The 27,977-nt window shown below is 40.4% G+C and overlaps 1 protein-coding gene across 9 annotated transcripts in view; it reads left to right on the top strand.

The window, feature by feature from the left end:
* ALMS1 (ALMS1 centrosome and basal body associated protein) overlaps positions 1-27,977 on the top strand; it is a 221,754-nt gene that overhangs the window by 121,202 nt on the left and 72,575 nt on the right. For all 9 annotated transcript variants that reach the window (XR_012422187.1, XR_010580408.1, XR_012422190.1 and 6 more), the window contains 2 exons: positions 15,222-15,463; positions 27,839-27,964. Coding sequence is in view for 4 of the 9 variants with exons in the window: in XM_065526944.2 (XP_065383016.1) it covers positions 15,222-15,463; positions 27,839-27,964 (368 nt within the window). In the remaining 5 variants the exon portion in view is untranslated. The remainder of the gene's footprint in view (positions 1-15,221; positions 15,464-27,838; positions 27,965-27,977) is intronic.

Below are 27,977 nucleotides of genomic sequence, written 5' to 3'. Positions count from 1 at the left end.
TTTAAGTTCCTTGTTTTCATTCTTAAGTAAATTAAGTTTCTTTGATTTTCGTTCTTTTGCATTTGCTGAGGAGTGTTTTACTTCCAATTGTGTGGATCTCAGCCCTTTTTCAGATGCATAGATTGCAAAAATTTTCTACCGTTCTGTAGGTTGCCTGTTCACTCTAATGATAGTTTCTTTTGCTGTGCAGAAGCTCTTTAGTTTAATTAGATCTCATTTGTCAATATTGGCTTTCGTTGCCATTGCTTTTGGTATTTTAGTCATGAACTCTTTGCCCATGGTATTGCCTAGGTTTTTTTCTAGGGTTTTTATGGTTTTAGGTCTTATGTTTAAGTCTTTAATCCATCTTGAGTTAATTTTTGTATAAGGTGTAAGGAAGGGATCCTGTTTCAGTTTTCTGCATATGGCTAGCCAGGTTTCCCAACACCATTTATTAAATAGGGAGTCCTTTCCCCATTGTTTGTTTTTGTCAGGTTTGTCAAAGATCAGATGGTTGTAGATGTGTGGTGTTATTTTTGAAGCCCCTGCTCTGTTCCATTGGTCTATGTATCGGTTTTGGTACCAGTACCATGCTGTTTTGGTTCCTGTAGCCTTGTAGTATAGTTTGAAGTCTGATATTATGATGCCTCCAGCTTTGTTCTTTTTGCTTAGGATTGTCTTGGCTATACGGGCTCTTTTTTGGTTCTATATGAAATTTAAAGTCATTTTTTCTAATTCTGTGAAGAAAGTCAATGGTAGCTTGATGAGGATAGCATTGAATCTATAAATTACTTTGGACAGTATGGCCATTTCACAATATTGATTCTTCCGATCCATGAGCATGGAATGTTTTCCATTTGTTTGTGTCCTCTCATTTCCTTGAGCAGTGGTTTGTAGTTCTCCTTGAAGAGGTCCTTCGCATCCATCGAATGTTGTATTCCTTGGTATTTTATTCTGTTTGTAAGAATTGTGAATGAGAGTTTGCTCATGATTTGGCTCTCTATTATTGGTGTAGAGGAATGCTTGTGATTTTTGCACATTGATTTTGTATCCTGAGACTTTGCTGAAGTTGCCTATCAGCTTAAGGAGTTTTTGGGCTGAGATGATGGAGTTTTCTAAATATTATACAATCATGTCATCTGCAAGCAGAGATAATTTGACTTCCTCTCTTCCTATTTGAATATGCTTTATTTCTTTCTCTTGCCTAATTGCCCTGGCCAGAACTTCCAATACTATGTTGAATAGGAGTGGTGAGAGAGGCCATCCTTGTGTTGTGTCAGTTTTCAAAGGGAATGCTTACAGCTTTTGCCCATTCAGTATGATATTGGCTGTGGGTTTGTCACAAATAGCTCTTATTTTTTTTTAGATATGTTCAATCAATACCTAGTTTATTGAGTGTTTTTAGCATGAAGGGGTGTTGAATTTTATTGAAGGCCTTTTCTGCATCTGTTGAGATAATCATGTGTTTTTTTGTTATTGGTTCTGTTTATGTGATGGATTACATTTATTGATTTGTGTGTGTTGAACCAGCCTTACATACCAGGGATGAAGCCAACTTGATCTTGGTGGGTAAGCTTTTTAATGTGCTGCTGGATTCGTTTTGCCAGTAGTTTATTGAGGATTTTTGCATCAATGTTTATCAGGGATATTGGCCTGAAATTTTCTTTTTTGTTGTGTCTCTGCCAGGTTTTGGTATCAGGATGATGCTGGCCTCATAAAATGAGTTAGGGAGGAGTCCCTCTTTTTCTGTTGTTTGGAATAGTTTCAGAAGGAATGGTACCAGCTCCTCTTTGTACCTCTGGTAGAATTCAGCTGTGAATCCATCTGGTCCTGGGCTTTTCTTGGTTGGTAGGCTATTACTGCCTCAATTTCAGAACTTGTCATTGGTCTATTCAGGGATTTGACTTCTTCCTGGTTTAGTCTTGGGAGAGTGTAAGTGTCCAGGAATTTATCCATTTCTTCTAGATTTTCTAGTTTATTTGCGTAGAGGTGTTTATAGTATTCTGTGATGGTAGTTTGTATTTCTGTGGGATCGGTGGTGATCTCCCCTTTATCATTTTTTATTGTGTCTATTTGATTCTTCTCTCTTTTCTTCTTTATTATTCTGGCTAGGGTCTACCTATTTTGTTAATCTTTTCAAAAAACCAACTCCTGGATTCATTGATTTTTTTTTTTTTTTCCTTTGGGAAGGGTTTTTCAAAAGTGTCTCTATCCCCTTCAGTTCTGCTCTGATCTTAGTTATTTCTTGTCTTCTGCTAGCTTTTGAATTTGCTTTCACTTCTCTAGTTATTTTAATTGTGATGTTAGGGTGTCAATTTTAGATCTTTCCTGCTTTTTCCTGTGGGCATTTAGTGTTATAAATTTCCCTCTAAACACTGCTTTAAATGTGTCCCAGAAATTCTGGTACATTGTGTCTTTGTTCTCATTGTTTTCATATAACTTATTTATTTCTGCCTTAATTTCGTTATTTACCCAGTAGTCATTCAGGAGCAGGTTATTCAGTTTCCATGTAGTTGTGCAGTTTTGAGTGAGTTAGTTTCCTTCTTTCCTTCCTTCCTTCCTTCCTTCCTTCCTTCCTTCCTTCCTTCCTTCCTTCCTTCCTTCCTTCCTTCCTTCCTTCCAGGAGCAGGTTATTCAGTTTCCATGTGTTGTGTGGTTTTGAGTGAGTTGGTTCCCTCCCTCCCTTCCTCCCTCCCTCCCTTTCTTTTTATACCAAGTCTTGCTCTGTCACCCAGGCTCTGTCACCCAGGCTGCTTGCTCTGTCACCCACTCTGTCACCGAGATTGCAGTGGTGCAATCTCGGCTCACTGCAAGCTCTGCCTCCTGGGTTCACGCCATTCTCCTGCCTCAGCCTCCCAAGTAGCTGGGACTATAGGCGCCCGCCACCACGCCTGGCTAATTTCTTTTTGTATTTTTAGTAGAGATGGAGTTTCACTGTGTTAGCCAGGATGGTCTTGATCTCCTGACCTCATGATCCACCCGCCTCGGACTCCCAAAATGCTGGGATTACAGGCATGAGCCACCGCACCCATCCAAGTGAGTTTCTTAGTCCTGAGTTCTAATTTGATTTCACTGTGGTCTGAGAGACTGTTTGTTATGATTTTCATTCTTTTGCATTTGCTGAGGAGTGTTTTACTTCCAATTATGTTGTCAATTTTAGAATAAGTGCTATGTAGTACTGAGAAGAATGTATATTCTGTTTATTTCGGATATAGAGTTCTGTAGATGTCTATTAGGTCTGCTTGGTCCAGAGCTGAGTTCAAGTCCTGAATATCCTTGTTAATTTTCTGTCCTGTTGATTTGTCTAATATTGACAATGGGGCATTAAAGTCTCCCACTATTACCATGTGGGAGTCTAAGTCTCTTTGTAGGTCTCTAAGAACTTGCTTTATGAATCTGGGTGCTCTTGTATTGGGCGCATATATATTCAGGATAGTTAGCTCTTCTTGTTGCATTGATCCCTTTACTATTATGTAATGCCCTTCTTTTTCTTTTTTTTATCTTTGTTGGTGTAAAGTCTGTTTTATCAGAGACTAGGATTTCAACCCCCCCCCCTTTTTTTTTTTTTTTTGCTTGTTTGTTTGTTTGTTTGGCTTTCCATTTGCTTGGTAAATCTTCCTCCATTCCTTTATTTTGAACCTATGTGTGTCTTTGCATGTGAGATGGGTCTCCTGAATACAGCACACCAATGGGTCTTGACTCTATCCAGTTTGCCAGTCTGTGCATTTTAATTGGGGCGTGTAGCTCATTTACATTTAAGGTTACTATTGTTAGGTGTGAATTTGGTCTTGTCATTATGATGCTAGCTGGTTATTTTGCCCATTAGTTGATGTAGTTTCTTCATAGTGTTGATGGTCTTTACATTTTTTTTTTCTTTTTGCAGTGGCTGGTACTGGTTTTGCCTTCCCATATTTGGTGCTTCCTTCAGGAACTCTTGTAAGGCAGGCCAGGTGGTGACAAAATCCCTCAGCATTTGCGTGTCTGTAAAGGATTTTATTTCTCCTTCACTTATGATGCTTAGTTTGACTGGATATGAAATTCTGAGTTGAAAATTCTTTTCTTGAAGAATATTGAATATTGGCCCCCACTCTTTTCTGCCTTGTAGGGTTTCGGCCGAGAGATCTGCTGTTAGTCTGATGGGCTTCCCTTTGTGGGTAACCTGACCTTTGTCTCTGGCTGCCCTTAATATTTTTTCCGTCATTTCAACCTTGGTGAATCTGACGATTATGTGTTTTGGGGTTGCTCTTTTTGAGGAGTATCTTTGTGGTGTTCTCTGTATTTCCTGAATTTGAATGTGGTCCTGTCTTACTAGGTTGGGGAAGTTCTCCTGGATAATATGCTGAAGAGTGTTTTCCAACTTGGTTCCATTCTCCTCGTCACTTTCAGGTATACCAATCAAACATAGGCTTGGTCTTTTCACATAGTCCCATATTTCTTGGAGGCTTTGTTTGTTCCTTTTCATTCTTTTTTCTCTAATCTTGTCTTCACACTTTATTTCATTAAGTTGATCTTTAGTCTCTGATATCCTTTCTTCCGGTTGATTGATTCAGCTATTGATACTTGTGTATGCTTCTCAACTTTCTCGTGCTGTGTTTTTCAGCTCCATCAGGTCATTTATGTTCATCTCTAAACTAGTTATTCTAGTTAGCAATTCCTCTAACCTTTTATCAAGATTCTTAGTTTCCTTGCATTGGGTTAGAACATGCTCCTTTAGCTTGGAGGAGTTTGTTATTACCCATCTTCTAAAACCTACTTCTGTCAATTCGTCAAACTCATTCTCCATCCAGTTTTGTTGCTGGTGAGAGTTGTGATCCTTTGGTGGAGAAGAGGCATCCTGGTTTTTGGAATTTTCAGCCTTTTTGCACTGGTTTTTCCTCATCTTTGTGGATTTATCTACGTTTGGTCTTTACTGTTGGTGAACTTCAGATGGAGTTTTTGTGTGGTCGTTCTTTTTGTTGATGTTGAGGCTTTTGCTTTCTGTTTGTTAGTTTTCCTTCTAACAGGCCTCTCTGCTGCAGGTCTGCTGGAGTTTGCTGGGGGTCCACTCCAGACCCTGTTTGCCTGGGTATCACCAATGGGGGCTGCAGAACAGCAACGCTTGCTGCCTTCTCCTACCTCTGGAAGTTTCGTCCCAGAGGGGCATCCGCTAGATGCCAGCCAGGGCTCTCCTGTGTGAGGTTTCTGTCGACCTCTGCTGGGAGGTGTCTCCCCACCAGGAGGCATGGGGGTCAGGGACCCACTTGTGGAGGCAGTCTGTCCCTTAGCAGAGCTCTAGGGCTATACTAGAAGATCTGCTGCTCTATTCAGAGCTGGCAGGCAGGAACGTTTAAGTCTGCTGAAGCTGCGCCCACAGCTGCCCCTTCCCCCAGGTGCTCTGTCCCAGGGAGATTGGAGTTTTAGCTATAAGCACCTGACTGGGGCTGCTGCCTTTCTTTCAGAGATGCCCTGCCCAGAAAGGAGGAATCTAGACAGGCAGTCTGGCTACAGTGGCTTTGCCGTGCTGCGTTGGGCTCCACCCAGTCTGAAATTCATGGCAGCTTTGTTTACACTATGAGGGGAAAACTGCCTACTCAAGCCTCAGTAATGGTGGACGCCCCTCCCCTCACAAAGCTGGAGCATCCCAGGTCGACTTAAGGCTGTTGTGCTGGCAGTGAGAATTTCAAGCCAGTGAATTTTAGCATGCTGGACTCCTTGGGGGTGGGATCCACTGAGCTAGACCACTTGCCTCCCTGGCTTCAGCCCCCTTTCCAGAGGAGTGAACGGTTCTGTCTTGCTGGCATTTCAGGCGCCACTGGGGTATGAAAAAAAAAAAACTCCTGCAACTATCTCAGTGTCTGCCCAAATGGCAGCCCAGTTTTGTGCTTGAAACCCAGGGCCCTGGTGGCATAGGCACCCAAGGGAATCTCCTGGTCTGTGGGTTTCGAAGACCGTGGGAAAAGCGTAGTATCCGGGCCGGAATGCACTGTTCCTCGCAGCACAGTCCCTCATGGCTTCCCTTGGCTAGAGGAGGGAGTTCCCCAACCCCTTGTGCTTGCCAAGTGATGCAACACCCCACCCTGCTGCTGCTCACCCTCTGTGGGCTGTACCCACTGTCTAAGCAGTCTCAATGAGATGAACTGGGTACCTCAGTTGAAAATGCAGAAATCACCTCCCTTCTGTGTTGGCCTTGCTAGAAGCTGCAGACTGGTGCTGTTCTATTTGGCCATCTTGCCTGGGAATCCCTCATGTATTTGTTATTACATGACCGTAAGTTTTTTATTTCTCTATGACAGTGGGTCTCAACTAGAAGTGATTTTACCCCTCAGGGAACATGAGAAATGTCTGAAGACATTTTTGATTGTAGTGACTAGGAAAGAGATGCTACTGGTGTCTAGTAAATAAAAGACAGAGGTGCTGTGGAATATCCTAGAATGCACAAGACAGTCCTCCATAACAAAGAATTGTTTCAAAATGTCAGTGCTGAGGTTGAGAAACTGCACTGGGATTAATACCCAGGAGTGTGATTATTGGGTTATATGTAAGTATATGTTTAATTTTATAGGAAACTGCCAGAGTGTTTTCCAGAGTGGTTATAACATTTTGTATTTCCAATAACTATGTATGAGAGATCAAGTTCCTCCACATCCTCATCAGCATTTATACTGTCAGTATTTATTTTTTTATTTTTTTGAGATGGAGTCTCACTCTGTCACCCAGGCTGGAGTGCAGTAGCGCGATCTTGGCTCAGTAGCGCGATTTCGGCTCAATGCAACCTCCACCTCCTGCATTTAAGCGATTCTCCTGCCTCATCCTCCTGAGTAGCTGGTACTACAGGTGCACACCACCACACCCAGCTAGTTTTTGTATTTTCAGTAGAGATGGGGTTTCACCATATTGGTCAGGCTGGTCTTGAACTCCTGACCTTATGATCCCCCCACCTTGGCCTCCCAAAGTGCTGGGATTACAGGCATGAGGTACCATGCCTGTCCACTGTCAGATTATTTTTTAAATTTAGCCTTCCTGGTTGGTATATAGGGGTTATCTCATTATTGCTTTAATTTGCATTTCTCCACTACTGACAATGAACATTTTTTAATATGCCCGTTTACTATCTATATATTTTCTATTAAAATTGTTTTGCTCATTTTCTAATTGCATTTTTTTTTTTACTGTTGAATTTAGAGAATCTTTATATATTCTGGATACAAATTCTTTATTAGATTTCAGACTTGCAAATTTTTACATTATACAAAACCAAGTTTTCTTATTCCATTTATTGTTACTATTGTAATTTGTTTTGATGCTCCAAATACAGATTTGGTGGCCAGTGGCAGCCCCTTCAAGCTGGCTCTGTATCCTTTTCATACGTCATCTTTTGATCATGTCTTTGCTTTCTGGCACAAGATATTTCAGGCTCATCTTATACTTTCCTTCTCCAGCTCTGGAATCAACCAGTTCTCCAAGAAGCCTGTTCTTCCAGTGGAATGTGCTATTTAGAGGCTAGGACTTAAACACTAGGCATATGTGTTGCTACTGGGTTGCTCTCAGCCCTACACTTATTGACATTAATATTTATTTCTCTGTCTGTATATATTAAAAACCATATGTTCATCTAATTTTTATTTTACTTTTTTCTTTGTTTTTGTAACTTTCATATCTAATAGTGAGTAACCTCACTTCCAGTATGCTTTATATAACGAATATTCTCATCTCTTGCCAACCTCTCCCCAGCAAGGATGACCCTAATTCTCCACTTGGATTCAAACACTTTATTCAGTCTGTCCCCTTGGGTGGGTGCTCTTTTCACCCTGCCTGGGCTTTGGCACTCCATGCTAGACCACTCCTCAACATGTATACCACCCCTCCCTACTTGGTCTCTAACTTTCCCGTGTCAGAATGCTTATCACCCTCAACATATGGACACTCTCCCCATGCCACTTAGGTTCTGACTCCCCATGCTGAACTACCCCCTCACATGGATTTCTTCCTCATACTGCATAGGCTCATGACACCTCACATTGGTCTCACCTCTACTTGAATGCCTTTATCTTGTTTAGGATTTGACTCATGATGCCAGGCTACACCATGTAGATAGCCTCCTCACTCAGGTTCTGACATTCAAAGTCAGACTGACTCCTTTCATCCTGCTTGAGTAGTGACCCACCACACTGCCCTTACCCTGTATGACACATTTCTCATCCTGCGGGAAATCTGACTTTCCAACCTAGGCTATCTCTCTGTGTAGTTATTTTCCTTCTCTACTGCAGCTCTGCCACTCCACGTAAGGACACCCCAGTGTGGAGACACCTACCTCATTCTGCTTGGGCTCTAACTCTACATGTCTGGTGGGCCTCCCTCTTCATGGAAGCCCTCCTTATCCTGATTTGGTGCTTTTATTGCACACGCGGCCACACCTCTGCAAAGATTGTCTCCTTGCCCTGCTTGAATTCTAATACTCTGTGCTATGACACTTCTTTACATGGGCACCTTCCTTACCCTAATGAAATTTGATACCTTGCTCTGGCCCGTTGTCATTCCATTTGCTACAGAGTCCCGCCTTGTTCTGCCCACCTAATGGTTTTAAAATTCAATTGTTTGGGATGGGAAAGACAAAAGAAAAGGAGAATAGAAACACAGGAGAGGGGAGAGAGAATAGGAAGCTTATTTTTTATCACTTTATGATTAATATATCTTTTCTATCCTTTTACTTTCAACCTGTGACCTCACAGTAAAGTGCATCACTTGTCAATGTCATATAGTTGAATGTTATTCATTTGAATGTTGTCTGTTAATCTTTATCTTATAACTGAGATATTTAGTTCATTTACATTTAATATAATTATTGAGCTAGTTGATTTTGCTATCCTTTATTATTTTAGGTTAATTAATTATTTTTATTCCGTGTTATTTTCTCTGTTGGCTTGTTTTACTGTTTTTCCTTTTAGTGATTATCCTAGAGATTGTAATATACTTCCTTGACTTTACAGTTTACCTTAAGTTAGTACTTTTTCCACTTTATGAGCAGCAAAGTATCTTATGACAGTTGAACTCTATTTACTCCTCGTATTTTTGCTTTTGTTGTCATATATATATTTCTGTTCTACATGTTCTAAATCCCACAAGACATTATTATTGTTGCTTTGAACAAACAACATTCTTTTCCATATATATGTGTATAGGAAATATAAAACAAAGTAAATATGTATATATACACAACGGTGTATGTATGTATGTGTACATGTATATATTTACACACACACACACACACCCTTTAAGTGTTCTACATTCTTTCTAGCAGTTCTGTACTATGTTGGATCATTTTCCTTCAGCCTAAAAAAAATTTCCTTTGGTATTTCCTGAAGTCTTCTGGGGATTATCTTAGTTTTTATTTGTTTGGTTTAAAAAAATGTATTTCCGTTGGTTATAGAAGTATAGGTTTTTATTTCAACACTTTAAAGAGCTACTATCTTTGTTGAAAGGCCAAGTGTCTTTTTTTTTTTTTTTTTTTGAGACAGAGTCTTGCTCTGTCGCCCAGGCTGGAGTACAGTGGCATGATCCCTGCTCACTGCAAGCTCTGCCTCCCGGGTTCATGCCATTCTCCTGCCTCAGCCTCCCAAGTAACTGGGACTACAGGCGCCTGCCACCATACCTGGCTAATTTTTTGTATTTTTTAGTAGAGAAGGGGTTTCACTGTATTAGCCAGGATGGTCTCGATCTCTTGACCTCGTGATCCATCCGCCTCGGCCTCCCAAAGTGCTGGGATTACAGGCGTGAACCACTGCGCCTGGCCCAAGTGTCATTCTTGTTTTTGCACTTTTGATTTTCAGCAGTTTGGCTTTGATGCCCCAAGAGTTGGTTTTTCTTTGTATTATTTGTGTTCACTGAGCTTCTTAACTCAGTAGATTAAGTCTTTTACCTGTTTTGGAGAATTCTTACCCATTAACTCATAAATATTGTTTCTGCACACTTGTCTCTTCTCCTAGGAGTAAAATTACACATATATTGGATTATATGTCTCTGCCGCGTGAGTCTCTTATACTGGCATCTGTTCATTCTTTTTCTGTTCGGTAGTTTTCTGTAGACTTTTTGAATTTACAAATTAGTTTTACAAATGTCTGTTTGCTTCTACTACCATTGAATCAAATTTCAGATAATGTATTTTTTATTCTGAAATATTCGTTTCTTTTTTAATAGATTGTAGTTTTCTGTTGAGATTTTCCATATTTTATCTACTTCCCTTTATCTTTTGCTCTGAATATATTAATAATCATTTTCATAATATATGAAAAAATGCTCCACATCACTAATCATTCAAGAAGTGCAAATCAAAACCACAATGAGATACCATCTCATGGTAATCAGAGTGGCTACTTATAAAAAGTAAAAAAATAACAGATGTTGGTGAGGTTGCAGAAGAAAGGGAAGGCTTGTATAGTGTTGGTGGGAACATAACTTAGTTCAGCCACTGGGGAAAACTGTGGAGATTCCTTAAAGAGCTTAAAACAGAACTGCCATTCAACTCAACGGCCCCATTACTGGGTATATACCCAAAACAAAATAAATCATTCTACTGAAAAAAACACATATAATCAATTTTCATCATATTATTGCTATTCACAATAGCAAAGACATGAAATTAAAAAAAAAATTTTCTTTAAGCCTGACAGGTCTTTGGTTTTTCAACAATTAAATATTGTAAGAGCTCAGTTCAGGCTTTCAGATGTTTGAATTCAGCTCTTTAAACTCTTTGCCCTCACAGCTGTAGAATATGGTAAATGTTGTAAGGAGGACACGAGTCAAGTATTTGTTGCAGTTACACTTTCTCAAGGGAAATTCATTTCATTAGTACTCTTGCAAATAATTTTACTGTTTTTCTCACTCAGCCCGTTTCTTGGGGTTGGCCCTTCTGACTTTTGACTGAGTGTAGTGAGTCTTTAATTCCTTACCTTTAAAAGTTCTCTTCTGGCCGGGCGCGGTGGCTCAAGCCTGTAATCCCAGCACTTTGGGAGGCCGAGACGGGCGGATCACGAGGTCAGGAGATCGAGACCATCCTGGCTAACACAGTGAAACCCCGTCTCTACTAAAAATACAAAAACTTAGCCGGGCGAGGTGGCAGGCGCCTGTAGTCCCAGCTACTCGGGAGGCTGAGGCAGGAGAAAGGCGTGAACCCAGAAGGCGGAGCTTGCAGTGAGCTGAGATCCGGCCACTGCACTCCAGCCTGGGTGACAGAGTGAGACTCCATCTCAAAAAAAAAAAAAAAAAAAGTTCTCTTCCTCAAGCATTAGTTATTAAGCCCCCTGCCTTAAGCAGGTACAACATTTGGCAAATGTTTTAAGGAGGAGAGCTGATGTGTGTTTGTCCCAGGCCTCTCCATCTAGTGGAACTTGATCTCTTATAGTGCCATGAGTATGAATGAGATTTCAGTCTATTACTCTGACTGAGGCCCAGCCTCCCGTACCACCCCAACACTCAGGAAATGTCTTGTGGGGGAAATCAGATGGATATCCTGCTAGATCCCATCATGTCACACCATCATGACAGCCTTCATGTTCTTCAAAAGCTCAGTGATTTCTCTTTGTCAGTAGATTATGTCTACCTACACCAAACCCTTGCCTAGAATCACCAAATTCCTCTCTCTAGCATGTTAATTGGTAATATTTCCTCATTGTTTCTATAGCTGTAAGACTTTTTTTAAAAAATATGATTTTTATAATTCATTCATTTTGTTTGTTTGTTAAAGTAGGAGTGATGGTATATGGCTCCCTACCTCATCCTACTTGGAAATGGAAGACCCATTTAGATTACTCTTAACTTCTCTCTATAATATATTAATAGTATTCTATATAAAGTTCTTGCATCTTTTATTATACTTTATTAGGTATTTGATATTTTTGGTACTATTTTTATGACATACTTTTTAGATTTTAATTTTATAACTTCTATGATAAAGAAAAATCTAATGGACTTAAAAATTTGATCTTGTATCTGGCAAATTTTCTAAAAAGTTACATCCTAGTAAGTTACATGTAGATTTTTGGATTTTTCTATGTACACAATTATATCAAATATGAAAAGTAGCTATTCTTTCTTTCTTATCCATACCTCTTCTTTTTTCCTGCCTTACTGCTAATACCATTTAACACCTTACTAAAATATTGAATAGAAGTGGTAAGAGTTGGCATCCTTATTTTGTTCCTGATCTCACAGGCAATATTTTCAACATTCTACTAGTAAACACAATGATTGCTTTAGGGTTTTTTGTAGTTTCTCTTTGCTGTGAGTTTTTGTCATGCATAATTACTGAGTTTTATTAAATGCTGTCTCTGCCTGTATTGATATGGTCATGTGTGTTTCTCCTTTATTCTGTTGAGGTAGGTGGTTAATCACTTTTTTTTTTTTTTTTTTAAATGTTAACTCATCTTGTATTCCTGGGGTAAACTATCATGGTAGAGATTCAACTACACACAAATGTATGTGTGTGTAAAATGAGAGCAAGCACACAGCATACACACACGTGCTACATTTTGTTGTCTAACATTTTGTTTAGGATTTTTGTATTTATGTTCATAAGGGGAATTGACATTTTTGTTTCTTTTCTCATAACTGTCCTTTTCAATTAGTGAATGGTAGGCATATAGTATAGACTCAAAAGTTCTACTTTTGTGATATATTCTAGATATTACTCTAATACAATACAACATTATTCTCTTCTTGAAACTTTATTTTCAGGTGATTTTTTGAAAGTTTTATTCCTTTTTTTTTTTTTTTTCCTTATAGAGACAAGGTCTTGCTCTGTTACCCAGGCTCTGGAGTGCAGTGGTGCAGTCATAGCTCACTGCTGCCTCAAACTTTTGGTCTCAAGCAATCCTTCTGTCTCAGTCTCCTCAGTTGCTGGGACTATAGGCGCATGCCACTGTGCCTATTTATGTTTTGTAGAGATGGTCTTGCCACATTGCCCAGGGTGGTCACTTAACTCCTGGGCTCAAGTGATCCTCCTGCCTCAGCCTCCCAAAGTACTGGGATCATAGGTATGAATCACTATGCCAGGCCTTATTTTCAAGTAATTTTAGAGTTACAGAAAAGATACACATATAATAGAGTTCCTTATACCTCTCTCCTAGCTTCTCCTGTTGTTAACATCTTTTTTTTTTCATTTTATTTTTATTTTTATTTTTATTTTTTTGAGACAGAGTTTCGCTCTTGTCGCCCAAGTTGGAGTACAATGGCGCGATCTCGGCTCACTGAAACCCCTGCCCCCTGGGTTCAGGCAATTCTCCTGCCTCAGCCTCCCAAGTAGCTGGGATTACAGGCATGCACCACCACGCCTGTCTAATTTTTGTATTATTAGTAGAGACGGGGTTTCACCATGTTGGCCAGGCTTGACCTCAGGTGATCCACCCACCTCGGCCTCCCAAAATACTGGGATTACAGGCATGAGCTACTGCGCCCGACCTATTTTTTTATTTTTAAACTTTTAGGTTCAGGGGATACATGTTCCAGTTTGTTCTATAGGTAAACTCATGTCGTGGGGGTTTGTTTTATGGGTTATGTCACCACCCAGGTACTAAGCCTAGTACCCAGTAGTGTTTTTTTTTCTGTTTCTCTCCCCCGTCCCTCCACCCTCAAGTAGGCCCCAGTGTCTATTGTTCCCTTCTCTGTATCCATGACTTCTCATCATTTAGCTCCCACTTATAAATGTGAGGATGCAGTATTTGATTTTCTGTTCCTGCATTAGTTTGCTAAGGATAATGACCTGCAGCTCCATCCATATTCTGCAGAAGACATGATCTTGTTCTTTTATATGGCTGCATAGTATTCCATGGTGTAAATGTACCACATTTTCTTTATCCAGTTTGTCATTTATGGGGCATTTAAGTTGATTCATGTCTTTGTTATTGTGAATAGTACTATAATGAACATTTGTGTGCATGCGTCTTTATGGTAGAATGATTTATATTTCTTAGGGTATGTACACAGCAATGGATTGCTGAGTCAAATGGTAGTTTTGTCTTTAGCTCTCTGAGGAATTGCCACACTGCTTTCTACAGTGGTTGAACTAATTTACACTCCCACAAACAGTGTACAGCCACTCCCTTTTCTCTGCAACCTTGACAGCATCTGTTATATTTTGACTTTTTTATAACAGCCATTCTGATTGGTGTGAAATGGTATCTCATTGTGGTTTTGATTTGCATTTATGTAATCATTGATATTAAGCTTTTTTCTTATGCGTGGTGGCCACATATATATCTTTTAAAAAATGTCTGTTCATATCCTTTGCCCACTAGGTTGCTTATAAATGCTGGATACTAAACCTTTATCAGATGCATAGTTTGCAAATATTTTCTTCCATTCTGTAGGTTGTCTGTTTACTCTGTTGATAATTTTTCTTTTGCTGTGCAGAAGCTCTTACATTTAATGAGATCCCATTTGTCAGCTTTTGCTTTCGTTGCAATTGCTTTTGTGTCTTCATTGTGAAATTGCCCATTCCTGTGTCTGGAATGGCATTGCCTAGGTTGCATATGTGGTATCCACATCATCACTGCTGATGTTAACTGATCACTTGGATAAGGCAGTGCTTGCTAGGTGTCTCCACCATGGAAATAAGTTACTATTTTTCCCTTCTTATACTCTATGTTTTGAAATCCAGTCACTCAGTTCAGTGCATACACAAAGGAGGAGGGGAAGATTAAGCTTAACCTTCTTTGGTGGGAGGTATCCACATCTGTTATCTGGACTTCTTCTTAAGCAAAATTTGCTTCTTCTTTCCAATTATTTATGCATTCAGTTATTTACTTGCTCCAGTCTGTTTTAATATCAATTCCCTATGATCTCAAGATATAACTACAACCTTGAAAACTCCTGGTTCTCCCAGAACTCCTTGATGGAATGCTCTGTTTCTTGTTTATCTTTGTACGCTGTGTGTATTTAGCACAGTCCCCTAATTTATAGTGGACATCTAGTAATTTAAAAAAATGTATTTTCAATTCAGCTGAAAAATACCATTTCCTCAACTAACTTATATAATTTAACATTCTAAATTAAAAGTAGGTTTTAAGATAAAAGTAAATGTGTGATAACATTGTATCAAACAAAATAAAGGGTACTGCAGAAATTTTACCTTAATAACATTTGACATTGATGTGTCCACAAAATATTCCTATAGCTACTTAAATATTCCCTGAAACCACTTTTGGAAAGAGATTTCAGTTTCTAATAGGCCAAGGAGATAACCTGCTGTATTCTTTCTCTTTTTTGGTTAGATTACCCAAGAAGATAAAGACTCCACTTTCTGCTTTCTCTGAAAAACTGTCATCTGATGCAGTCACTCAGATAACAACAGAAAGTCCAGAAAAGACCTTATTTTCATCTGAGATTTTTATTAATGCTGAAGATCGTGGACATGAAATTACAGAGCCTGGTAACCAGAAACTACGCAAAGCTCCTGTCAAGTTTGCCTCATCATCTTCAGTCCAGCAGGTTACTTTTTCTCGTGGCACAGATGGTAAGAGAATGTGATTTCATTTTAGATTGTTAGACCAGCTCTTTTGTGTAATTATGTTAGAAATTTGTGGTTGTGCCTTTCTAGTCAGAAAACCTAATTTTAATTTAAGAATTAGGGTCCATATGATTATATCTGTCTTTTATTTGCATAGCTGTCAACAGAATGTGATTTACTATATTTTTATCTTAATTTCTAGCAGAGTTAACATGTAGAACTCATGCCGTTTGTGGTTAAAACTTATTTTTGTCTCATATTTGCAATAAAAATGCAAGGAATTCATAACAACTTGAAAGTAATTGAGGTCTGCTTTTAAAAGGGCAGATAAATTATCTTGTATTATAGTAATGTTATTGCTATATAGTGTGTATATAGAGTATATATATACTAAATACTATAACAAATAGATGCATAAGCATATGATAGTGCAAACACAATAGCAGTTTATCTCTTGCTTATAAAGCAGTCACCAGAGACCCAGGTTGACTTCTTGCTCTGTTGTCTTTAAAATACGTAACCCAAGGTTATGTTGGATTTACCTTCATGGTCAGCTGGAAGGAACAGAAAGCATGGAGGAGCATATATAGGAGATGTTTACAGGCCAGGTCTGGAAGTAACCCAAATCACTTTCAGGAATGTAGTTTAGCTGTGTTTTCCAAAATGAAGAAGAAATGGATTTTGGTGAATAGGTAGCAGTCTTTACCATAAGGTGAACATTTAGAGTGTTTTATATGCTATAGTTTCAGTGATATTTTGATAGTACTTTTACCGTATAACATTTAGAATTAGAGCAAATTGTATATTATTTTCTTTTTTGGGTAAGTAGCAAGAAAATTAACAATTAAGTTTCCATTCTTCCCCAAATGAAGATGGAAACTTTACTAATTTTTAAAATATTTACTATTTTGGACAAATCTACTCAAAGTACATTTTAAGTTTCTCTGCTTACACAAAAAACTTGTCCATCTACACATATAGATAGAATATACCTAAATGTAAAGAAAAATGTTTGGTTCAGCATTTAAATTGCATTGAATTTAAGTAAGTGCATTTATATACTAAGATGGTTATAATTCTTGAACATTTTTCTTGTGAAATTAAAGCATACCAAATATATATATATATGTATAGTTTAATAAATCATCACAAAGAACACCTTTATGTGTTGGTTACCTGTTGTTACAGTGATACAGTACAACAAACAACCTAAAAAATCTCCATGGTTTGTAACAGCAGACATTTGTTTTTCTTACTCACAGGCTTATGGGTCAATTGGACTTTGGCTGGGCTGGCTGTAAGCTGCAGAAATGGTTTGGGTCTGTTCCGGATACTTCTTTCTGAGACTCAGGCTAATGGGTCAATAACTATCCTAGAGTGTGGTGTTCTCATGGTAGTGGCAGAAACACAAGAGAAGAAACAGCTATAAAAGCAGCATGCAGTAGCTCACACCTGTAATCCCAGCACTTTGGGAGGCTGAGGCGGGCAGATCACAAGGTCAGGAGATCAAGACCATCTTGGCTAACACGATGAAACCTCATCTGTACTAAAAATACACACACACACACACAAATTAGCCGGGCATTTTGGCGGGCGCCTGTAGTCCCAGCTACTTGGGAGGCTGAGGCAGGAGAATGGCATGAACCCGGGAGGTGGAGCTTGCAGTGAGTTGAGATTGCGCCACTGCACTCCAGCCTAGGCGATAGAGAGAGACTCCGTCTCCAAAAAAAAAAACATGTTTTAAACCTATGCTGTCCTCAAGTGGATCAATTTATAGAGTCTATGATTTATGGTTCATATAAACTTTTTATCAAAGAATTAATATTATTTAGTTTACTAATTATTATTTTCAACACTGTGGGTCAAAAGTAAAATTTTATGAGGTTTTTTTTTTTGGTACAAAACATTTTAAGGTACAAAGAATTGCATGTTAATTATATGACTGCTTACCCATTACTCTGAATTAACAAGTTCCTCTACCCCTTTCTAGTGCTTTTTTCCTTTCCCGGAAGCAGCCATTATTTGCTATGTATTCACTTCTTCCCCTAGACAGGCAGTCCAGTGTAACCTTAAGACTACTACATCCAAACAAAGTTTTTGAGGACTTCAAAAAACTTCAAAAAGTTCTTTATTTGTCTCAGATCCATCTCCATGTGATAGTCATTTCTGCTCTGGGTCCATTGTAATTTTGTCCAATCGTTGCTGTTAATTTTCTCCAACCTGTGAGCTGCGTGGCAGATTCAGCCATTGCTGTCAAGCTTCATATACACCGATGGAGAAAGAAAATTAATAAATCAGATTCTAACAATAACTACAGCAATGACCAAATAGAATTGGAAGCTACAGCTTTTTTTTTTTTCTTTTTTCTTTTTGCCTGGTAGAGTGGTACAAATATTCCTAAGTTGTCTCAGACTAAGGTTGAGGTCATTTTTTTTTTTTTTTTTTTTGAGACGGAGTCTCGCTCCATCTCCAGGCTGGAGTGCAGTGGCGTGATCTTGGCTCACTACAACCTGCACCTCCCAGGTTCAAGGATTCTCCTGCCTCAGCCTCCCAAGTAGCTGGGACTATAAGTGTGCACCACCATGCCCAGCTAATTTTTGTATTTTTAGTAGAGATGGAGTTTCACCATGTTGGCCAGGATGATCTCCATCTCTTGACCTCGTGATCTGCCCACCTCGGCCTCCCAAAGTGCTGGGATTACAGGCATGAGCCACTGCGCCTGGCCAAGGTCATTTTTTATTAATTTCTTGACTGGACTTTCTTTAGAGGTCACTTTGCCATGCCCAGTGATAGAAATTAATACCTCTAGATGTTAATCATACTCCTTTTTAAAAGTAACCTTATTTCTTCTGGATAATTCAGGTCAATCATAGATTTAGTCAGCACTCTCTATGCTGCTCTGTGTTTTCCTTTAGTGATATAAAAAATGTTAAGTAGCTAGGTGGCTCCTGTCCCTAGTAGAATTGTCCCTTTCTTATTTCTAAGGTCTTCCATTTAACAACACTTATAGTCACAAAGGTTGAAAGCAAAAACTTCTTAAAAAGCTTCTTTGTTCCCAAATGCATGCGTTCCATCTGGTACTCGGTGTAGGCAAGTACCGTCTATGGTTCAGAGCATATCCCATATGCTGTAAGAAAGCATTGTAGACTCAGAAAGTGGTGTTCCCCAGCTTATGCCATAACACTTTTCAGTAAATAGCTCACTCACTTTATTTATTTATATTTTAGGTTTAGCATAATTGTGGTCCATACAGCATGGATAAGGACAGGAAATCCCTTTAGGCATCAACCTTTTGTCTCATTTCCTTCGCTTGGAAGTGAATTTCTTCCTTAGAAGCAGGCTACTAACAATATGGAATTCATTGCCAAAATAAGTTATCAGAATGATAGAGTTGCCAAAGATGGTGACACAGTTCTAAGTAATATAAAGATTATTGTTTCTGGCCAGGCGTAGTGGCTCACACCTGTAATCCCAGCACTTTGGGAGGCCAGGGAGGGTAGATCACCTGAGGTCAGGAGTTCGAGACCAGCCTAGCTAACATGGTGAAACCTCATCTCTACTGAAAATACAAAAATTAGCCGGGCATGGTGGCGCATGCCTGTAATCCCAGCTACTCGGGAGGCTGAGGCAGGATAGTTGCTTGAACCTGGGAGGCGGAGGTTGCCGTAAGCAGAGATCGTGCCAATGCACTCCAGCCTGGGCGACAGAGGGAGACTTCCTCTCCCCCCGCCAAAAAAGAGTATTGTTTCCGGAGAAGGAGAGCTAATTCCACTCCAGGACAATCAGAATCAGTCTAGAGGGATTTGGGTTTTATTAACTAGAGACAAGTGACTAGGAGTCCATCTAGAAATGGTGACAGGATATAAGAGAAAACCGTGGTCTCTAAAAATAAGGATAAATGGAAGGAACTGAAGGTTTTTAGCAGTGAGAAATGGTAGCTGTATTCAAAATTCATAATCATATGAGCAATACAACCCTATGAAATGCTTAGAAATAACCTAAACAAAAATTTTAAATGACCTAATGCAGGAAACATTAATCCTTTTGTAGAGATAGAAAATAATAATTGACTAAATTAAAAGAAAGGTATGGTTCTAGGATGGAAGGGTGAATATTGTGAAGTTATCATGTATTCCCACATACATTTATACTCTAAAGTAATTCTGCACAAAGTTCTAATGGAACTGTTCTTTTGAACTGCTTGATTTATCTTTACAAATTTATTTTTATTTTTAATTCTTCTGGGTACATAGTAGACATAGATATTTATGAGGTACATGAGCTATTTTGATATAGGCATATAATGTATAATAATCCCATCAAGGTAAATGGGATATCCATCACCTCAAGCATTTATCCATTCTTTGTGTTAACAAACAGTCCAGTTACATTATTTTTGTTATTTTATTTTATTTTATTTTATTTTATTTTGAGATGGAGTCTTCCTTTGTTGCCCAGGCTGGAGTACAGTGGGATGATCTCAGCTCACTGCAACCTCTGCCTCCTTGGTTCAAGCAATTCTCCTGCCTCAGACTCCTGAGTAGCTGGGATTACAGGTGCCTGCCACCATGCCCGGCTAAATTTTGTATTTTTTTTTTTTTTTTTTGAGACGGAGTCTCGCTCTGCCGCCCAGGCTGGAGTGCAGTGGCCGGATCTCAGCTCACTGCAAGCTCCGCCTCCCGGGTTCACGCCATTCTCCTGCCTCAGCCTCCCGAGTAGTTGGGACTACAGGCGCCTGCCACCGCGCCCGGCTAGTTTTTCGTATTTTTTAGTAGAGACGGGGTTTCACCGTGTCAGCCAGGATGGTCTCGATCTCCTGGCCTCGTGATCCGCCTGTCTCGGCCTCCCAAAGTGCTGGGATTACAGGCTTGAGCCACCGCGCCCGGCCTAAATTTTCTATTTTTAGTAGAGATGGGATTTCACCGTGTTGGCCAGGCTGGTCTCGAACTCCTGACCTCAAGTGATCTGCCTGCCTTGGCCTCCCAAAGTGCTGGATTATAGATATGAGCCACCACCACGCCTAGCTGTCTTTTGGTTATTTTAAAATGTACAATGAATTATTGACTGTAGACCCTGTTGTGCTATCAAATACTATGTCTTACTGATTATCTAACTATATTTTTATACCCATTAACAATCCTCACTTCCCCCACACCACTCACTACCCTTCCCAGCCTCTGGTAGCCATTTTTCTGTCTATGTTTGTCCATGAATTCAGTTGTTTTAATTTTTAGATCCCACAAATAAGTGAGAACATGTGAAGTTTCCGTTTCTGTGCCTGGCTTATTTCACTTTATATATAATGACCTCCAGTTTCATCCATGTTGCTGCAAATGACAGGATCTCATTATTTTTTATGACTGAATAGTATTTCATTGTGTATATGTACTGCCTTTGTGTGTATGTACTACATTGTGTATATGTAATAGGTTAATTTATCCATTAATCTATTGGTGGGCACTTAGGTTGCTTCTAAATTTTGGCTATTGTGGACAGTGCTGCAATAAACATGGGGTGCAGATTTATCTCTTTGACATACTGATTTACTTACTTTGGTTATATACCTAGCAGTGGGATTGCTGGATCATATGTTAGCTCTAATTGTAGTTTTTTGAGGAATCTCCAAACTAACCGTTCTCTATAGTGGTTGTACTAATTTACATTCCCAGCAATAGTGTACGAGAATTCCCTTTTCTCCACATTCTTGCCAACATTTGTTGTATATCTTTTGAATAAAACCATTTTAACTGGGGTGAGATGGTATCTCATTGTAGTTTTGCTTTGCAGTTCTCTGGTGATCACTGATGTTGAGCACCTTTTCATATGCCTGTTTGACGTTTATATGTCTTGTTTTGAGAAATGTTTGTTCAGATCTTTTGCTCATTGTTAATTTGGATTATTAGATTTTTTTCCTATAGAGTTGTTTCAGTTCTTTATACATTATAGCTATTAATCCCTTGTCAGATGGATAGTTTGCAAGTATTTCCTCCTGTTCTGTGGTTTGTCTCTTCACTGTTGTTTCCTTTGCTATGTGGAAGCTTTTTAACTTGATGTCATCCCATTTGTCTGTTTTTGCTTTGGTAACCTCTGCATGTGGGATATAACTCAATAAATCTTTGCTAATCTTTAATGTCCTAGAGAGTTTTCCCAATGTTTTCTTCTAGTAGTTTCATAGCTTGAGGTCTTAGATTTAAGTCTTTAATCCATTTTGATTTGATTTTGTATATTATGAAATATAGAGGTTTAGCTTTATTCTTTTTGTTAAATTTATCTTATAGGATTCTGAGTTCTTTCTCTGTGTTATCTTGAATTTCTTTGAGTTTCCTCAAAGCAGATTTTTTTTTTTTTTTTTTTTTTTTTTGAGATGGACTCTTGCTCTGTTGCCAAGGATGGAGTATAGTGGTGCATTCTCGGCTCACTGCAGCCTCTGCCCCCTGGGTTCAAGCAGTTCTCCTGCCTCACGCTCCCGAGGAGCTGGGACTACAGGGGTGCACCACCACACCCGGCTAATTTTTGTATTTTTAGTAGAGATGGGATTTCACCATGTTGTCCAGGCTGGTCTCGAACTCCTGACCTCAGGTGATCTGCCTGCCTCGGCCTCCCAAAGTGTTGGAATTACAGGCATGAGCCACTGCACCCAGCCAAAACAGATATTTTGAATTCTTTGTCTGAAAGGTTCCACATCTCTGTTTTTCCAGGATTGGTTTTTAGTGTCATATTTAGTTCATTTGGTGAGGTCATGTTTTCGTAGATGGTCGAGAAGCTTGTGGGTGTTTGTTGGTGTCTGAGCATTGAAGAATTAGGTATTTATTGTAGTCTTCACAGTCTGACTTTGTTTATACCCATCCTTCTCGGGAATGATTTCAAGGAATTCAAAGGGAGTTGGGTGTTATGGTCTGAGTTTTTGGTCACTGTAGCCATATCTCCATTGGGGGCACCTCAAGCCTAGTAACACTGTGGCTCTTGCAGACTTGTAGAGGTACCACTTTGGAGGTTGTATTAGTCCATTTTCAAACTGCTATAAGTATGCTACCTAAGACTGGTTAATTTGTAAAGAAAGGGGGTTTAATTTACTCAGTTCTGCATGGCTGGGAAGGCCTCAGAAAACGTAACAATCACGGCAGAAGGTGAAGGGAGGGCAAGGCACATCTTACATGGTGGCGGGAGAGAGAGGAAGCTCGGGGATAACTGCCACGTTAAAACCATCAAGATCTCATGAGTGCTCCCTCACTGTCACAAGAACAGCATGAGAGAAACTGCTCCCATGATCCAATGACATCCCACCAGGTCCCTCCCTCAACATGTGGGGATTACAATTTGAGATGAGATTTGACTAGGGACACAGAGCCAAACCATACTATTCCACTCCGGCCCCTCCCAAATCTCATGTCCTTTTCACATTTAAAAACCAATCATGCCTTCCCAATAGTCCCCCAGAGTCAACTCATTCCAGCATTAACCCGAAAGTCCAAGTCCAAAGTCTCATCTTAGACAAGGCAGGTAGGTCCCTTCTGCCTGTGAACCTGTAAAATAAAAAACAAGTTAGTTCCAAGATACAGTGGGGGTACAGGCATTGGATAAATGTTCCCATTCCAAATGGGAGAAGTTGGCTAAAACAAAGGGGTTACAGGCCCCATGCAAGTTTGAAACCTGGCTGGGCAGTCATTAAATCTTAAAGCTCCAAAATTTCCTTCGACTCCATGTCATACATCCAGGGCATGCTGATGCAAGGAGTTGGCTCCCACGGCCTTGGGCAGCTCCACCCCTGAGGTTTTGCAGGGTACAGCTCCCACAGCTACTGTCATGAACTGGTGTTTAGTGCCTGCAGCTTTTCTAGGTACACAGTGCAAGCTGTTGGTGGATTCTGAGGTCTAGAGGATGATGGCCCTCTTCTCACAGCTCCACTAGGCTGTACTCAAGTAGGGACTGTTAATGGGGCTCCAACCCATGTTACCAGTCTGTGTTGCCCTAGTAGAGGTTCTCCGTGAGGCCTCTGCCCCTGCAGCAGACTTCTTCCTGGACATCCAGGCATTCATACATCCTCTGAAATCTAGGTGGAGGCTCCCAAAGCTCAACTCTTGTCTTCTGTGCACCTGTAGGCCCAACACCACATGAAACTGCCAAAGCTTGGGGCTTGCACCCTCTAAAGCAATGTCCCGAACTGTTGTCCTTTTAGCCACAGATGGAGCTGGAGCAGCTGGGACACAGGGCACCAAGTCCCAAGGCTGCACAGAGCAGCTGGGCCCTGGGTCTGGCCCACAATACCATTTTCCCCTCCTAGGCCTCCAGGCCTGGGATGGAAGGGACTCCCATTAAGATCTCTGACATGCCCTAGAGACATTTTCCCCATTGTCTTGGCTACTAACATTTGGCTCCTCGTTACTTATGCAAATTTCTGCAGCCAGCTTGAATTCCTTGAATGGGTTTTTCTTTTCTAGTGCATAGTCAGGCTGCAAATTTTCCAAACTTTTATACTCTGCTTCCCTTTTAAACATAAGTTCCAATTTCAAACCCTCTCTTTGTGAAAGTACGTAACTGAATGCTTTCAGAATAAGCCAGGTCACCTCTTGAATGCTTTGCTGTTTAGAAATTTCTCCCGCCAGATACCGTAAATCATCTCTTTCAAGTTCAGAGTTCCATAGATCTCCAGGATAGGGGCAAAATGCTGCCAGTCTCTTTGCTAATGCATAGCAAAAGTGACCTTTATGCCATTTCCCAACAAATTTCTCATCTCCATCTGAGACGACCTCAACCTGGACTTCATTGTCCATGTCACTGTCAGCATTTTGGTCAAAGTCATTCAGTAAGCCTCTAGGATGTTCCAGACTTTCCCACATCTTCCTGTCTTCCTCTTAAGCCCTCCAAACTGTTCCAATCTCTGCCTGTTACCCGGTTCCCAAGTTGCCTCCACATATTCAGGTTATCTTCATAGCAGTGCCCCACTTCTGGCACCAGTTCTTTGTATTCATTTTCACACTGCTTTAAAGATACTACCTGAGGCCGGGAGTGGTGGCTCACGCCTGTAATCCCAGCACTTTGGGAGGCCGAGGTGGGCGGATCACAAGGTCAGGAGATCGAGACCATGGTGAAACCCCGTCTCTACTAAAAATAGAAAAAATTAGCCGGGCGCAGGGGCGGGCGCCTGTAGTCCCAGCTACTCAGGAGGCTGAGGCAGGAGAATGGCGTGAACCCGGGAGGCGGAGCTTGCAGTGAGCCGAGATTGCGCCACTGCACTCCAGCCTGGGGGACAGAGCGAGACTCCGTCTCAAAAAAAACAAAAAAAAAAAAGATACTACCTGAGACTGGGTAATTTACAAGTAAAAGAGGTTTAATTGACTCACAGTTCCACATGGCTGGGGAGGCCTCAGGAAACTTAACAGTCATGGCGGAAGGTGAAGGGGCAGCAAGACACATCTTACATGGCAGCAGGAGAAAAAACTCAGGGGAAACTGCCACTTTTAAACCATCAACATCTTATGAGAACTCCCTCACTATCATGAGAACAAGGTGGGGGAACCACACCCATAATCTAATCACCTCCCACCAGGTCTCTGCCTCCACATATGGGGATTACAATTTGAGATGAGATTTGGTTGGATACTCAGAGCCAAACCATATCAGAAGTTTTTAATAAGATCCAGAATAATTCTCTGGATTACCAGGTAGAGACTCTTGTTCTCTTCCTTTACTTTCTCCCAAAGGAATGGAGTCTCTCTCTCTGTGCTGAGCTGCTTGGAGCTGGTGTGACACAACCACCCCTGTGGCCACCACCAGTGGGACTGTTCTAGGTCAGACCTGAAGCCAGCAAACACTGGGTCACGCCTGAGGTCTACAGGAACCACTTCCTGGATACTGCCTATGTTTGTTCAAGGCCTTGGGGCTCTGCAATCAGCAGGTGGCAAAACCAGGCAGTCTTGTGTGCTTTCCTTCAGGGTGGCGATTTCCCCCTGGCCCTAGGCAGGTCCAGAATTGCTGTCTGGGAGCCACGACCTGAAGTCAGAAACCTTAGTGCTTTATTCTGCTGTGGCTGAACTGACATTTTTCCCACAAACAGAGAAGTCACTCCCCGTGGCCACCACTGCCCCAGGCTTGTGGTGAGTACTGGCTGCCTACCACTGATATTCATTCAAGGCCCAAGGGCTCTTTTGTCAGCTTGGGTGAATGCTTCTAGGCCTAGGACTCTCCCCTCAGGGCTATGGGCTCCCTTCTGGCCCAGGGCAGGTCCAGAAATGACATCCACAAGCCAACACCTGGAATCAGGAACTCCTGGAGCCTGCTTTGTACTCTACTCCTCTGTGGCTGAGCTGGCACCTAAACTGCAAAACAAAGTCCTATTTAATCTTCCCTCTCCTTTTCTCAAGCAAAGGGAGTCTCTCCTCATAGCCACCATTGCTGGGAAATTGCTGGGTCATACCTGAGGCCAGCACATCTCTGAGTTTTACCCAGGTGATACTGCCTGGCTACCACTGCTGACTGTTCAGGACCCAGGTATTCTTCAGTCAGCAGGTGATGAATCCTACCAGGACTGGGTCCTTCAAGGCAACAGGTTCCTTTCTGGCCCGGGGTGTGTCTAGAAATGTTGTCCAGGAGCTAGGTCATGGAATGGAGGCCTCAGGACTCTGCCTGGCATCTCTATCATACTGTGGCTGAGCTGGTATCCAGGTTGCAAGACAAAGGCCTGTTTAATCTTCCATCTTCCCAAGTGAAAGGAAGGAGCCTCTCCTGAAGCTGCAAGCTGTGCTGTCTGGGTTTGGGTATGGAGTGGCACAAGTGTTTCCCTTGGCCATTTCGGCTGGTGTCTTACTAGGTTGCATACCCCCAAGTCAGCTGGTTCTGGTTCCAGCACACCACCAAGACTTCCCTGGGAATTGCGTTTCTTATTACTTTAGGCTATGGTATAACTATTTTATCACAGAAACCCTAAATTACAGGTAAGTAGTCTAGAGCTGATAGCTGAGTTGCATGTCTGGTGGCTCTGTCATGCTTCCATCTCTGGAAGTGTGACTTCCATTTCTGGGTCTAGAGTAACTGCTACCGCTATCATGATCTGCACTATCTAGGAAGTGGGGGGCTTTAATGGGATAACTTTACGGGAATGCCTGGAAGTTGCACACATTCTCGCACTCTTCCCATGGACTGATCAAAGTTACCCACACGTTCACACATGGCTGTGAGGGAGATTGGAAGTATATATAGATGTATAGATGTAAGGAGGGAGGGAAGTTGGACACGAGGGCATATTTGACAGTTTCTACCAATCATGAAAGAAAAACTATTATATAGAAAAAAAAAAGTCCATAATAGTAAGATGAGGGCATATTTTTAAAATGAGATTCCTTTTACCCCTATTAGCAATTAATCATTTCTTAATGACTCTACATGTGCTGTTGGAGGAAGAGTAAATTGTCACAGACATATTAATAAGCAATTTAGCAGTCAGTACTTCATGAAGGGTGTAATTTTTCACTTTGTAAAAAGAATTTACCTCAGATGGGTGATGGGGAAGAATAAGTATAAACAGGAAAATCTTTATTCACAGAATTCTTTATAATTGAACATTTTAACACAACCTGCATTTTCAACATTAGGCTAAGAGTTGACTATATTTAATCTGTGGTATAACCATACAAATGTGAAGAATAGGAAGTAAAATGAATATTTTTATTTTAAATAGAAAATAGAAAAGCTGAATTTCAAATTATGCATACTATATGCAGACACTTTGTAAACAAACAACAGGAAAAGATGGGTAAGATATACATTAAAATGTTAATAATAATTATCCTTGAGTGGTAGCACCTTGTAATTTTTACTTTTATGTATTTTCTTAATATTGAAAATTCATACTCTTGCAGTGGAAACTATGTTTTGAAGCCCTGTCACACAGATGAGAATTAGACTTACTGTCTGTGACTCTGGAAGCAAAATAAGACCAGTATAAGGGCTTGATTATGACCAGGTTACGGTTCAATGTAAAATAAGATGTTTTTTAGTTAGAGTCATTTATATATGGAATGGATTGCTAAAAAGTCATCTCAATGAAACCTATCCCTACCATCCTACTTAAACTGTTTCCCCTGCATTTAAACCTCAATTTCTCCTGTATTCCTAATTACCCTCAGCATTTCTATATTTTCTCTGTATCACTTATAATTTATTAAAATGCTGGATAATTTACTCATTTAGTATGTTAATTATTTACTGTATATTTTCCTCCTCTAGAATTCTCATTCTTCTTGAAGGCAGAGATACATTTCTCTTTGTTCACTCATAAATTCCAAAAGTCATGAACACTGCCTGAAACATAGAAGGCATTCCATATTTGTTCAGTGAATTAATAAATGTTTTTCGTATTAATTGTTCTGATTTTTACCTCCTTAGGTCAGCCTTTATTATTGCCATATAAGCCTTCTGGTAGTACGAAGATGTATTATGTTCCACAATTAAGACAAATTCCTCCATCTCCGGATTCCAAATCAGATACCACCGTTGAAAGCTCCCATTCAGGTATTATGCAGAA

The sequence above is a fragment of the Macaca fascicularis genome, chromosome 13 (genome assembly GCF_037993035.2).
Source record: "Macaca fascicularis isolate 582-1 chromosome 13, T2T-MFA8v1.1".
NCBI lineage: Eukaryota > Metazoa > Chordata > Mammalia > Primates > Cercopithecidae > Macaca > Macaca fascicularis.
The sequence above is the reverse complement of the archived record's forward strand: the minus strand, read 5'-3'. Positions and strand labels throughout refer to the sequence as shown.